Source organism: Muntiacus reevesi, chromosome 18, assembly GCF_963930625.1.
Source record: "Muntiacus reevesi chromosome 18, mMunRee1.1, whole genome shotgun sequence".
Lineage (NCBI taxonomy): Eukaryota > Metazoa > Chordata > Mammalia > Artiodactyla > Cervidae > Muntiacus > Muntiacus reevesi.
Window position 1 is genome coordinate 29,253,249 of NC_089266.1, and position 15,141 is coordinate 29,268,389.

The window sequence follows — 15,141 nt, forward strand, 5'->3', positions numbered from 1 at the left end:
GGGAGCATGTAGGGCATTTCAAGCAGAAGGAACAGCTCAGGCAAATCACAGAACACGAAAGAAAATGAAGAATTGAGAGACTTTCCCTCTGCTCAGTTGGCTGAGCTGTTGTGTGTGGTGTTGGCGATCAGGCAGGCATGTTTGTTTGGGGCCAGATTATAAAGGGCCTTCTGTGTTGAAAATTGAACTTTATTCTGTAAGATGTATGAGGCTGTAAATGCATTCTAAACTGAGAAGCGATATAATGAAATGTGTATTTGAGAAATACTTCTCTAGTGATATTGTGGAAGAAAGATTTGAAGAGATGGCAACTGTGGGGACAGGGGACAAGTTAAAATACTACTCAGTCTAGAGAACCTCTGGATGTCTTCAGAATATCTGAGAATAGGCAAGTGTGAATTTATCGGATGGATCTGAGTTTACAGGAGATGGTACATACAGAGGGTGGGGCGGGTGGGATTTCCAGAATGAGAACAGGCAGGACTTCAGCACCAACAGGAGATGAAAAGCAAGAAAGAAGGGTGAAGGGTGAGGTCAGACTTTATAACTCAGGTCATCGGGTACACAGAAGGACCACTGATGGAAATGAGACCTTGGACGAAGAGCAGGGTAGGGGAGGGATGGAGGAGAAGATGATGGCTTGTATTTTGGACATGTTGAGTGTGGCAGGCAGAAGAACAGCCAGACAAAGATGGTCCCATCCTAATCCCGGAAACCAGTGACTGTGTCACCTTGCATGGCAAAAAGAACTTTGAAGATGTACTGAAGTCAGGGACCTTATAATGGGGGTTGGGTTATTGGTGTGGGCCCATGGGTCATCACTTGGATCCATAAAAACAGACATTTTCTTATGTGTGACCAAAAGGAGATGTGATTGTGGATGAATGGTTAGAGAGATGGAACGTTGCTGGCCTTGAAGGTGGAGAAAGGGGGTCGTGAGCCAAGGTGTGTGTATGGGACCCTAGAAAGTGGAAAAAGCAAGGACATGGATTCCTTCCCCCACCCGCCTGAGACTCCCTAAAGGAGCACAGCCCTGCTGACACCTTGATTTTAGCCTTGTGAGGTTGTGCAGTGAGATAATCCATTTGTCATTTTCAGGCTCTAAACTGATAGTCATCTGTTACAGCAGCAATGGGAAGCTAATGCTCCCATTGAGTGCGGAGTTCCCGCAGACGCCCAGGCGAGGGCAAAAAATCAATGTAGAAAAGCTTACTCACATAGTTTGGGTTAATGGTTAGAAACATGGTCTCTGGACCCAGACTCCCTGGGTTCAAATCCCAGTTCAATCTGCTCACCACCCCTGTGATCTTGAGCAGGTTACTGAACCTCTCTGGGTCTCAGTTTCCCCATCTGTACAGGAAGGAGTAATAATAGCTTTGTCTTGTAAAGATGAGTTAATGCATGGCAAGCATTTTGATTAGTGCCTGGCTCATGGCTAGTGTGGGGTGGGTGTGCACTGTGGTTAGTACTTGTTCCTGTGATACTCATTCCATTGCCTGAGGAAGAAAGTTCTTTGGGGGGGCTTTAATGTTCTCATCACGGAATTTGTGATGCCCACTGAATTTGTGATTCTCAGTCTCTTCCTTCAAGCTCAGTTCTCCCACCACCCATGGACTCTCATATCCACCCAACATTTACGATAAGAGAGCTGGGGGCTCCAGCACCATCTGTGTAGAAGCAGCAGTAGATCCACCCTCAGCTGTGACAATCTTAGAAGTAAAATCCAAAGGTCAGATTCAGAAATACTTTAAAATGTAAATGGAGATAGACAGCTTTCTCTTCTCTGGGGGTGGGTAGGAGGTAAGGGTCAGGAGACAGCATCTGGGAGGAATCATGCCCTGAATACCTGCCATGATTTTCCTGAAATCTACTCTAGCATCTTTCAGGCTTGAGGAGGAGGCTTACTGGAGATGAGTTGTCCACCTCTTAGACGAGGAGGCTAAGTTCCAGGGTCAGAGCCAAGGTCTATGCATTGCTGGATCTCCCAAGGGCTTTGAGAGGGGAGCCCTGGGTTGCAGGTACATGGGCTATGGGTGAGAGCGTGGGGGTGTTGGACCAGGTGAAGCCTTCTGGAGTCTGACATGATGGGCTCGGCTGGTCTCAGCTTCTGCGATGGGGTATGGAGCCCCTTTGGCACCTCTTTTCTCTCTCCCCTTCCCTTTCAGAGTGGGATATAGAGACAGGGAAGTGCCTAAAGACCTTCAAACACAAAGACCCCATCCTGGCCACCAGGATCAATGACACGTACATCGTGAGCAGCTGTGAGAAAGGCATGGTAAAAGTGTGGCACATGGCCATGGCTCAGCTGGTAAAGGTGAGGAGTGGGGACGTGGGGGAGGGGACTAGGGGGACGGGCTAGGGGTGGGGACTGGGGAGCAGAGTGCTGCGGGTAAGAGACCGGAGGACGCTAACAGTCCACCTCCAGGTAGCTCCCCAGACCACCCTAGGGTGGTTGAGAGGCAGTCACCAAAAGAGGGTGATCCCGAGAAGGGGAAGGGGAAGACCCCCTAAGAAGGGCCATTCTGAGTTGGTTGAAGGTCAAGGCCCACGTGAGCCATGTTGTCATGGGTGGAGCTGGTGGAGGCTGCGTTCTGACTCCGCAAGACACATGGACTCAGCGGGGTCTTTTCACAACAGCACAGGTAAAGTACCTTTTCTTCTTCTGGAACATTTGACCCTGATTCTGGCACGGGGTCTGGGAATGAGCAAACCACAGTGATCTCCTCTTGCCTCTCTTCTGAGAAGAGAATGTTGGCTGTCTAGAAAGTGATCGAATGTTTACACGCAAGAAGTGTTCTTGCCAGATGGGCGGCCTGCATCCCTGGTGGGTGGTGCTGAGATATCTTTTGTGCCGAGAACACAGGATCACAGTGAGAAGTGACTGCCTGGCTGGTGGGCTTTTTCACCAGTGATGTTACCATGGTCTAAGCAGCAGTTACTGGATATCAAGCTGTCTCTGGTCCTGGTGGGAGCTGACACATGAGCCGTGCCCTTCTGGCAGCAGAGGAAGGAAGACTGTGTCCCTCTCAGGCACTCCAGGAAGGCGGGGCCTGCCTGGTCACAGACCCACTGGGTACCAGGCCTCCCCCAATCTCCTTCCTCCTTAACTGGGGAGGGAGCTCTGGAGAGGAGGTTGCCTGAACCTCACCAACCTTCTTAGAGCAGGCATGCAGTGAGCTCAGGCAGACTCCCAGTGTGGTAGTCACAGATTGGTGGAGTGTGGCTTTGGGATCTATCTCAAGAAGCCTCCAGCTCTGCTCCTTGAGGAGTCACTATTTGGGCTGAAGATGGGCTGAGAACAGAGGCATCTTTTCTTACAGACGCTCAACGGCCACGAGGGGGCCGTGAAGTGTCTATACTTCGACCAGTGGCATCTCCTGTCGGGAAGCACTGATGGCCTGGTCATGGCCTGGAGCATGGTGGGAAAGTACGAACGGTGCCTCATGGCCTTCAAGCATCCAAAGTAGGTGCTCCAGACACCCTGGCTAGGTCCCTGTCCCCAACCCCAATTTTCCCATCAGAACCTAGACTTCACTCTTTAGATCAGTCCCCACTGCTCTCTCCTGACCCTCTCGCCTCTGCTCCTCACCCATTTCCACTTTCCTTTTCTTCTACCTGTTGCCCAATATAGTCACCCCCTCTCCTGCCCTCCCTTATTACTCTTAAGAAACAGCAATACTGTGTGCAGATTTTGAGAAGTTACTGAAAATTTACACTTATGGCACATGTGATAAATTTTATCTGTTACCTACCAAACCTAGGAATATTGGCGGAACTGTCCCTCAGTGATGCCAGGTCCAGTAAACTTAAATTCTTGGAATTTTGTGGTTGCGAAAGCTTAAAATGACCCAGGTGCCCAAGGTTTAAAAATAACTAATGGCTTAAAGAAGGAGCTCCCTTAAAGCCTGTGGGCTCAATTCTATTCCGGGACAGCAAATGGATTTCATTTTGCATTTCCAATCCCAGTTTAGTGAAGGTGCCTGCTTGGATCCAATTAAGAAGTACTCTGAGGTTATCTAAGCTTATTTGGAAAGGGCATTGTGGTCAATGGTTAATGGTTAATGGTTCTGCCATAATCGTGGGTTTTACAGACTGCTCTATGCCACTCTTGTACTGCACGCATATGCTTTTCCCCTGAGTGCATTATAAGAGACGCCAGGAAGCTAAGTGCTATCCTAATTCATTGAGAGAGTGAATGGGTCTTCCAGAAGGATCTGTCAGTTATTTAATGAAATATGGTCCTAGATTTCCTTGTACCCTCACAGAAACCTCTTTTTAAAAATTAATTTTAAAATTTTTAAAAAAGGTTTTATATTGGAGTATAGTTGATTAACAATGTGATAGTTTCAGATGCATAGCAAAGGAACTCAGTCATACATATGTACCCATTCTCCCCAAACTCCTTTCCCATCCAGGTTACCACATAACATTGAGCAGAGTTCTTTGTGCTATACAATAGGCCCTATTTGGTTATCCACAGGAACTTCTTGAGCAGGCAAACTGGCTCTGTGGGCAGTAGAGGGGGATATGGGCCTATGTGTGTATGTTCTATATCTGGGGTGTATAACTGCATTGTTGACAGGTGGGTAGTATCAGGAAGGGCCAGTGTTCAGTGATTTAGTCAACCCTTGGGTGATTATCGATAAACCTCTCAGCATTTATCATCTGGCTTGTCCAAACTTGACCTCAAGGAGGGACTCAAACTTTGTGATGTCACATTAAAATGGTAATGCTAGGTTATTAAAACCTTCCAAGCATGATTCAGTAGGATTTAATTTAGTTATTGGAAGATAATTGTTTCCAGCAAACTCAGCAGTGTGTTCACCATTTCATCAAGCCCATTCTATTAATACCTCAGTTATGAGACCTTCTTAAACCATTCCCACTTCCACTGAATGACAGCCCAACATACCATCCACATTGGCTCTTGATGCCTTGCACACTTACAGCAAATCCATAGACAGTTATAGTACATTTGGAGGACATGGGCAGTGTTCTCATTTGTAGGGCCCTTTCTCCCACTCATGCATGAGCTCACATGCTTGATTGTTGCTGTTCGGTTGTTAATGTCTCACTCTTTGTGATCCCATGGACTGCAGCAAGTCCTGTCTTCACCTGTCCGTCACCATCTCCCAGAGTTTGTTCAAATTCATGTCCATTGAGTTGGTGATGCCATCCAATCATCTCATCTTCTGTTGTCCCCTTCACCTCCTGCCCTCAACCTTTCCCAGCCTCAGGGTCTTTTCCAGTGACTCAATTCTTTGCATCAGGTGGCCAAAGGATTGGAGCTTCAGTTTCAGCATCAGTCCTTCCAATGAATATTCAGGGTTGATTTCTTTTAGGATTGACTGGTTTGATCTTGCTGGGCAGTTTGATCTCCTTGGTGGGTAGTTTAACTGGACATAATGAAGTGCTGAGAAAGCAAATTCATGCTATTGATTTGTACAAAGGCGCCAAATTATTAATTTACTGCAAGAAATATGATTATCAAGTACACTGAACATCTGCATTCCATTAAATGTATACTTTGTAAATTTATATATATTATATAATATATTTAATACATTAAATATATATTTATGTATTATATATAACATTTTAATATATATTAAGTAAATTGAATATATTTACAACTTAAAAATTAAGATAATTCACATGACATAAAATTCACCATTTCATGGTGTACAATTGAATGTTTTTTAGTATATCCATAATATTATGTGGCCATTCCCACTATCTAATTACACAATATTTCCATCAGTCAGTAGTAATGTACTCTGTTTCATTTCTGATTTTAGTAATTTGAATTTTATCTCTTATTTTTTGGGAGCAGTCTAAGCAAAGATTTTATAAGTGTTATATCTCCTTGGTAAATTCACACTTTTATCATTATTATGTAATGTTCTTTTTTGGTCTCTGTTAACAATTTTGTCTAAAAGTCTATTTTGTGTGATATTTGTATAGACACTGTGGTGCTCCTTTGGCAAGGAGTCTTTTTTTCCCCACTCTTTCACTTTCAACATATTTGTGTCTTTGAATCTACAGTGAGCCTCCTGTAGGCAGCATTTAGTTGGATCATGTTTTTAACCATTTCTCCCAATGTCTACCTTTTAATGGAAGAATTTAATCTATTTACATTAAGTGTAAAACAAACTTAACTCTACCATTTGGCTCTTTGTTTTTCTATAGTCATATATATATATATATTTGTTCATTTGTTTCATTTCTCAACTCTTCTACTGTGGTCTTTTTGGGTGTTGAATGGATATTTAGATATTAACAGTGTACCATTTTAATTCTGTCATCACATTTTTACTATATATTTTTGAATTACTTTATTAGTGGTTTCCCTTGGATTGCTGCAAGCCTTTGGTTATTTTCCAGAGTTCCAAATAGTTGATTCTGATAGTTTTTGCCAATTTTTTCATTGCTTTTACGGAAGGATGGAATTTTGGAGTTTCTTTGAACTCCACCATTTTCACTAACATCACCTTCTGCAGTGTTTTTTTTTTTTTTTTTTTTTGATCAAGGAGGGACAAAGAAAGAGACAAGTGACATTTCTAGGGCAGAGATAAAATATGAAAGGAGACTGGATTATGCCAGAATCATGAAAACCACTGTTGTGTGAGGTATGGGCTTAGCTTTTAAAATACCTTGATTGATTTAATCCCGACAGGAATCCTCTGAAGCAGTTCCCCTTCTCATGGAAGAGAAAACTGAAGACTGAGAGGTTATTTTCTCAAGTTTATACAGTCAGTAAGAGGTCCGATCAGGTTTTGATCCCAGATTTTCTGATCCCAAAGTCTGTGCTTTAAATCACCAGGCTATATTGGTATATAGGCTGACCCACCAAATGTCACAGGAACCCACAAGAAGTGTAGGCTCAGCTCAGCAAGATCCAAAGAGACATACAAGGAGGCAAACCCTTTAATCACAAGGCATCTCTCTTAGTGCTGGATTCACCATAGGTGGACTGAGGTGCACTTAGGGCACCAGTAAAGTTATTGCATTTTCATCTTGGGAAAAAATGAGAACTTTGTTGAACTTTCTTACATGTATTTTATACCTTAGATTTATTATCTGTCTATCCATCTGTTCATGTGTTCATCACGTGATACATCAAGCCACATTGGGTTCTTTGCTGTTTTTTGAATGTCTTCTGTGTTTCAAAGTCTTTGTTATTTTTGTTTTGCTAGTTGTTGGAGCCTTGAAAAGTCTCAGTATGACTCTGGTACCTTGGTCACCTTGGAATCTGACCAAGTCCAGATGATATGTGGTGGATGTCATTCTTTTATTTATTTTTTAACTTTTTATTTTCTATTGAAGCATAAGAGTCAGACATGACTTAGCAACTAAACAACAACAAAAACATAGCTGATTAGCAATGTTGAGATGGTTTCAGGTGCACAACAGAGCAACTCAGTTGTATATAGAGAACGTGTATACATGTGTTCTCCCCCCAAACTCCCCTCCCACCCAGGCTGCCACATAACATTGAGCAAAGCTCCCTGTGCTATACAGTAGGTCGTTGTTGGTTATCTATTTTAAATAGAGCAGTGTGTACTTGCCCATCCCAACTCCCTATGTTGGATATCATAGTTTTAACATACCTTAGCAATGATCATACACTGAAACATGAGCCAACATTCACTTTTGTCATATTTATTGAGGACCCGCTATGGAACTGGGCCACGTGCTGGGTGCTGGGCATGCAAAGGTGAATAAGACAAGTGTTGTACCCAAGAGGATCTGACAATGTACTGGAAGTCTATGTATATGAGTGGGGTGAGAGGAGAAGTGGAGATGAGAGATGGCTTTATGGAGAAAGTAACATATGAATGTGGCCATGGATGGACTTGGATGGGTAGAGGTGGCAGAGATTGATGGACCTGCTTTGCACATGAGGTCTAAGAAATTGGTGACATCAAGTTCCATTTTTCAGTAGCATTAATAGCAGTGGGGTAACGGCACTTCTCAGATCTGAATACTCCACTTATCTGGAGCCCAGTTATGACCCAACTGTTGTCAGGGGGATTTCGTTAGAGGCATTTATCTAAATCTTCTCCCAATCCCCCCCTCTTCTCCTGCTGGTAATCATAAAAGAGAGCTCAAAAATCTCAGCTGCTGGGTATAGTTTTCCTATGGGATGTTTCACTGAAAGAATGAAAGCCACTAATTTAAGGACCAAGAGAACCTGCTCAAATACCAGGTTTTTGCTTCTTATAAAGATAACCATTTTCCCATCTGTTTTTTCTTTATTTATATAATAATGCTACTTTTTAAAAGGTTCAAAACATCAAATAATTCTGAGCATGACATTTGTAGATGTCTGATAGCTAGAAATCAAATTGTAAGACAGAAGCACAGTCATCTATATATCTGACCCCCAAAAAACAAAATCTTGACATAAGCCCTTTTGTTTTTCTGCTTTGTGGCGCTGTGACCAAGTTGTAGGAACAGTAACTGCAGAGTGAGGGGAGAGAGTACAGTTGTGTCTTGAGGGTTAATGGTTTACATCCAGAATCACAAAATGATGGCAAACATCGCTTCAAGGACAGTCATGAGCACCCCCCTTCCAACCACACACCAAACTCCCTGACTGCAGACACATCCGAGTGGTTCGCTGGAAGGTGGGTACTGCCCGTCACTCTGTTCCCTTCCAGGGAGGTTCTCCACGTGGCCCTTCTCTTCCTCCGGGTGATCAGTGCTTGTGCCGATGGCAAGATCCGCATTTACAATTTCCTAAACGGGAACTGTCTGAAGGTGATGAAAGCCAATGGCAGAGGTGATCCTGTGCTGTCCTTCTTTATTCAGGGCAACAGGTGGGTGGTCGGTGTGGAGGTCAGGGTCATGAGTGAGTCTGTTCAGATGGTTTCTTTTTCCCTCCTCTGGGACACTGGCCCTGGATTTGCTGGCAGCAGGAGAGCACAGGTTGTACTCACTTGCAGTTTGGGTCTTGGTGGATGATGGGCTCAGGGGCTCATTTGTTCCCAGGGTCAGATCTGATCATGTGATGGGCATGATACAGCTCTGCCGCAGGGACCTGGTTCTGCCAACAGGCAGCCTCCACCTGCCCCCTGATCCCGTGTCCAGCCTGAGTGCTCCTCAGCTCCCTGTGTCTCGTTTCTGATGCAAAGAGACTTGCAGGAGGGTTGGGGTGGCATTGGCAGGTGGCCCCATGTCCAGTGGGGCAGAACTGAGCAGAGATGTGTGTAGGTGTGCTCCAGGTGTGTGCTCAAGAGGTGTGTGCTCAGTCGCTTAGTCATGTCTTATTCTTTGTGACCCCATGAAATGTAGCCTGCCAGGCTCCTCTGTCCATGGGATTTTCCAGGCAAGAATACTAGAGTAGGTGGCTCTTCCCTTCTCCAGGGAGCAGAGGAGTTTACAGAAACAGAACCATGGTAGCACTAATTGAATATAGCACTATGTTGTTATACGCTAGGTTCACAGGATATTATGTAAAAATACCCAACTAGACTTTTAAATTCTAGCACAGGTCACTTGAGACATCACCTAGTTGCTCCGAACTACTTTGCCTTCCTTCTGCATAATAAGGCTCAATAAATGAATACTCTTTCAGTCATGAAGTCAGAAAGCCATAAAGAGAGGTCTCCTCTGACCTTTTTCTCATTCGTGACATCCAAAGAGAGACGTCAGCTTGAGTAAAAATGAGTCTGAAAGATTTCTAACTGGGATGGTTCCCTGATTCCATTCCAGCGTATCCTACCATAACCAGTCACTTGTATGGAGAGTTTATGCTGACTGTGACAGTCTTAAAATTACAGCCTTTTGGAGCAGAAAGGAGCCTGCACCCAGCATTTCCATCTCTTGTTTACAGTTATAGGCGACCTAGGAGCCAGGGTTGGGGAGTAGCGCCCTGTGAATGGTGTGAACCCCAGGAACAGTGGGTGGGAGGTAATGTTGGGGGTCCTGGGTTCAGGGGGGATTAGGGAATATGGAAACCCTCCTGCTTTCCAAATACAGATGTCCTGTCTGGACATAGAGTGTGCAGAGAGATCCTGGAGTGATGGAGTGAAGGTCGGGGTGGAAGGTCAGCGAGGGCTTGAAGACTTCCCCCATTAGAGAGCTTTTTCATCCCATCATGACAATAGACATGTGGCATTTGGATGCTTTGCTTAAGAAAGGAGTGAACTTCCAGACATCTGTGTGCAGAGTAGCTAAGCTTTCTGCCTCGGGTACCTAGGTCCTTAGCACTTACTCCAGGAACAGAAATTCACTTAAAAATGTTTTAACTCAAAAAGCGAAGTAATCAGGACATGTGTGCTTTGCTCACAACTCATTTTTAAAGAAAACAGCTACAGAGCTAATGAGTTCTGCTGCATGGCCTGCTGCCTTTCTCCGCTCTAGACCCTACACACGCTAGACAACCTACACCACCTTGTTTGTGTGGTCATTTCCCCAGCACTGATCTCTTGGTGCAGGATCCAATGGGACAGTAGTCCTAGTGCATATTTGGAAGCTGGGGCAATGGCAGCCTCCATGTTCCTTTTAAGGGTGTGTGGGATCTTAGCTCCCTGACCAGTGATGGGACCCGCTCCCCCTCACTGGGGGGTGGAGTCTTAACCACTGGACTACCAGGGAAGTCCCTTTTTGTGGGCAGTCATGTTGCTTTGGTTCCAGGATGGTGATCAACACGGAGAGCAACATCCTCCTGTTCCAGTTTGAGAATATCAAGTGGCAGTACTCAGTGGAGCGAACCAAACAAAAGAAGAAGGACAGAGAGGAGGACAGGGAAGAAAGCAGCTTTGCAGAAGACCTCTCCAAGTCTAGCACCCAGGTCTACAGTCCAAGGGATTCTGTGTCCAGCAAGCAGACAGCCCAGGAGTCCCTATTAAGCAAACCTCCCAGGTCCCGCATCTTACTGAGGGCATCCAGATTACCTACAGGTGAGACAGCTGAATCCAGGCAGCCTCTTTGGTATCCTTTGGAGCAGGCAAGGGGCTGCCAGGACCAGCTTCTTTGTGGGATATTTTGGCCAGTGGTTTCTTAATGATGTACATCCCAGTTCTTTAGGGCAGGTGGGAACCGTTCTCTTTGACATGACAATCTAATAGGCAGCTCAAGGGAAGCTGCTTATTTTCAAGGCCTAATTTCCAAATGTATTAGACTCTTTGTACAAGAGGTGACACTAGCCCTTCATACTTGCCATTAAAATAAGAACAAGCTACCAACACCCTCCTCCGTGCCCTTGATCCAAACACACGTTGCTGTTGGGTTACTTGCTCTGTCATGTCCGACCCCATGGACTGTAGACTGCCAGGCTCCTCTTGGGATTTCCTAGGCAAGAATATTGGAGTGGGTTGGCATTCGCTTCTCCAGGGGATCTTCCCAATCCAGGGATCAACCCTGCATCTCTAGTGTGTCCTGCTTGGCAGGTGGATTCTTTACCACTGAGCCATCTGGGAAGCCACTTTCCAAACATATAGTTCATGATTCACTTTCCAAATATATAGTACATGATTATTTCCTTAGGACAGAGACGAGGTATATTGCGCTCTTCTCTCTAGACCTCTGGTTGATAACATGAGTACCTGGAAAATACAAGATTAATAGATCACTTCCAAGCATATTATACCACAAATGATCAGCTAGGACAGAGCACTACAAATTTCAGATAACACTTAAAGCTTGATAATCAGTAGGAAATCAGGTTGGCGGGGGCAGTCAGCAGGTGACCTAGATGGACCTTCGGTTCCAGGTGACTGCCTAGCTTCAAGGAACAAGAAACATCAAACAATAAAGTGATAATTTGGGTGAAGATCAGTTGAATTATCAGCTATTCCCCCAGTAGTCATCCTTGATTGAATCACAGAATTACTACAGTTTCCTCCTCAATCTTAATTTAGGCGTGTTAATGGAGACACCTCCAAGTCCAGGAAAGCCAAAGTCACCCTGGAAAGATGGCAGGAAGAGACCGGGTTCTCAGGAAGCAAACAGCATGGGTGCCGAGCAGGAGAATTTGGAAGCAAAATCCGTTGTCGCCGGAGATCAGAAGACGGGTGATCCTTTATTCTGAATCAGCGTGACAGGATTCAATCCCTCTTTCTCTCTCTGTTCTGTCCAGTTTTTCACCAGGCCAATAACTTTGCTTATCTTTGATTCAGACAGATAAAATGCCCAGCTCCTCCTAAGAGTGACTGTGGTATTGGTTTAGTGATTGATTTCCCTTAATCGTCCCTTACTAACTTGAGGCCACACAGAAAAGTGTGAAAGTGTTTAGTCACTCAGTCGTGTCAGATTCTTTGCCATCCCATGGCCGTAGCCCGCCAGGCTCCTCTGTCCATGTGATTTCCGGGCAAGAATACTGGAGTGTGTTGCCATTTCATTCTTCAGGGGATCTTCCCCACCCAGGGATCAAACCTGCTTCTCCTGCATTGGCAGGCAGATTCTTTACCACTGAGCCACCAGTGTGCTAGAATGAATCTCTTGTCCTTATCAGTGGCTTTTGGAGCTGTTATCATTCAAAACATTTTGGAATCTCCTGTTCAGGAGTTGCTTTTTGGCCATGTGATAGTTTCCATTTTGCAGTGGAGACATATTTTTTGAAGGCAGTTTTGATTCTAAGAAACATCCAAAGATCTTTTGGAATCAAATTTGATTATAATAAAGTGGAGATCAAGCTTTGCTATACAAGTTTTATTTAAAAATCTATGTATGTTACTAAAAATTTATGGGCTTCCCAGGCGGTGCTAGTGGTAAAGAACCTGCCTGCCAGTGCAGGAGATGTAAGAGACGAGAGTTCGTTCCCTGGGTTGGGAAGAACCCCTGGAGGGGGGCATGGCAACCCATTCCAGTATTCTTGCCTGGAAAATCACATGGACAGAGGGGCCTGGTGGGCTACTGTTCATAGGGTTGCAAAGAATTGGACATGACTGAGCAACTAACACTTCACTAAAAAATTTATAAGGCCCATAAATGGGGTGAGAAGTTCATTCCCACAGGGGAATTTCAAGAATGTGTGGAACACACTAGATGTTCCTTCTAAAATATGTGTATCTAGATGTTAATGCACACTTGGACACAAATACTAGCATATCTGTTAAAAGCTCATATTAAATATGTTGTGATTGCTCCTCTCATAAGAGGATTTTTGCTTACATGATGGTGGTGTGTCGCTGGCTGGGCAACAGTGAAATTAGTCTGCATAATAGAATGGATTTAATTTTCATGCATGAGTATTTAATGGTTCTCATGGAACACTGATTTGCTTTTCTTTTCTGTTTTTGGAAAAAGCAGATGATGTGGAGAAATTACCAAAACAAAGGTATCTGGGAATTTCGGGAGACTTGATCAGTCGTTCAAAGAAGTCCTGGAGCATTCCCATGTCGCCTGACCAGTTCCTCCTGACCGTGAACGCCCTGCAGAAAGCCCATAATTCTGGGGAGTTTGCCTATCCCCGGAGGCCCCAGGCCCAGATCATCGATGTCTGGGGACCTTCCATTCCATACCCAAGGAAGGTCCTGAGTTTGAAGGGCCAAGAGGTCCAACAAGCAGTTGACCAACTGAGGTTCAGCACTCCTCCCATAGAAGTGAAGCAGACCAGTATTCCCCTCAAAATCCAGATGCTTCGGCCCAACCTGAAGAAGTCTGTACACGGCCCCCGAGTGCAGTCCACCATCCCTCAGCCGGTGCTTATCCGCCCCAGGTTCCGTGGTGGCTCGAAGGGCGGAGACCTGGCGACTAGTTCAACTGAAGGAGTGCGCAGCTTCAGCCCCTTAACCAGCACGCAGGTCATCAAGCCAAACCGCATGCTGGCTCCGCCCACGGCCCCGGCAGCCCAGGCTGCCAGGAAAGAACGGCCCCGCTTCCACTCTGCCCTTGACCCCTTACGAGTGAACACAGAGTTCATGCTGCTGACTGTGAAAGAGCAGAAAGAATATGGGGAGGCCAGGATGAAAGAGTTTCAGGCCATAAAGCCAGTTGGAGTGGTCGATCCAGAAAAGGCCAGCAGAGCTTCATGGATCAGGAAGATCAAAGGCCTGCCCATCGACAACTTTACGAAGCAGGGGAAAATTGCGGCCCCTGAACTTGGTCAAAATGTGTTTATTTGAACCAGCCTTGGGAAATTACAGTGTCTTATAATAAACAGGAAACCAAGTAGATGTTGATATTTGGCCTCTTTTGTTTTGTTTGTTTTCAACTGTTCCCTGGCAATTATCATGGGGACTCTTCATTATCTTCCTATAAGTCAAAGAACTGATACTTATCAAAGTAAGAAAACAGAGACTAAGACATTGGTATCTGTATTCCCACTGAAAACCATTCACTGAGATGCATGGAAATCCTGTTTCATTGATGGGGGATGGAGAAGTGGTTTTTGGAAATTTAATACCACTCATTGCTACCAATTTCCTGTGTCATTTCTTCTAGCAAATGGACCAAAGGGATTATATCAGAATCATGCACTGGACTCCCCTGGTGTTTTCATACAGAAGCCTGATGAAGCACAGTAAGTTCAATTAAGGATCAAAAAGGAGCCCTCAAATTGTGTTTCCTCAGGGCTAACTCCTAGGGAGAAGAATTAATATGCCAGCAAATTTGGAAAACTCAGCAGTGGCCACAGGACTGGAATAGGTCAGTTTTCATTCCAATCCCAAAGAAAGGCAATGCCAAAGAATGCTCAAACTACTGCACAACTGCACTCATCTCATACGCTAGCAAAGTAATGCTCAAAATTCTCCAAGCCAGGCTTCAACAGTTTGTAAACCGTGAACTTCCAGATGTTCAAGCTGGATTTAGAAAAGGCAGAGGAACCAGAGATCAAATTGCCAACATCTGTTGGATTATTGAAAAAGCAAGAGAGTTCCAGAAAAACATCTACTGCTTTATTGACTACACCAAAGCCTTTGACTGTGTGGATCTCAACAAACTGTGGAAAATTCTTAAAGAGATAACAGACCACCTGACCTGCCTCCTGAGAAATCTGTATGCAGGTCAAGAAGCAACAGTTAGAACTAGACATGGAACAACAGATTGGTTCCAAATCTAGAAAGGAGAATGTCAAGGCTGTATATTGTGACCCTGCTTATTTAACTTATATGCAGATTTCAGTTCAGTCACTCAGTCGTGTCCGACTCTTTGCGACACCATAAACCGCAGCATGCCAGGCCTCCCTGTCTA

General features: G+C 44.8%; 1 protein-coding gene across 5 annotated transcripts in view; it reads left to right on the plus strand.

The window, feature by feature from the left end:
- The window catches only part of FBXW10B (F-box and WD repeat domain containing 10B), a 37,725-nt gene extending 23,378 nt beyond the window's left edge, over positions 1 to 14,347 (plus strand). The window contains exons 9-14 of one of the 5 annotated variants that reach the window (XM_065909995.1): positions 2,166 to 2,314; positions 3,321 to 3,463; positions 8,664 to 8,822; positions 10,642 to 10,907; positions 11,868 to 12,020; positions 13,255 to 14,347. In XM_065909995.1, the coding sequence (XP_065766067.1) occupies positions 2,166 to 2,314; positions 3,321 to 3,463; positions 8,664 to 8,822; positions 10,642 to 10,907; positions 11,868 to 12,020; positions 13,255 to 14,072 (1,688 nt within the window). In that variant the 3' untranslated portion in view covers positions 14,073 to 14,347. The other 4 variants (XM_065909996.1, XM_065909997.1, XM_065909998.1 and 1 more) reach the window with 4 other exon arrangements.
- The last annotated feature ends 794 nt before the right edge of the window (positions 14,348 to 15,141 follow it).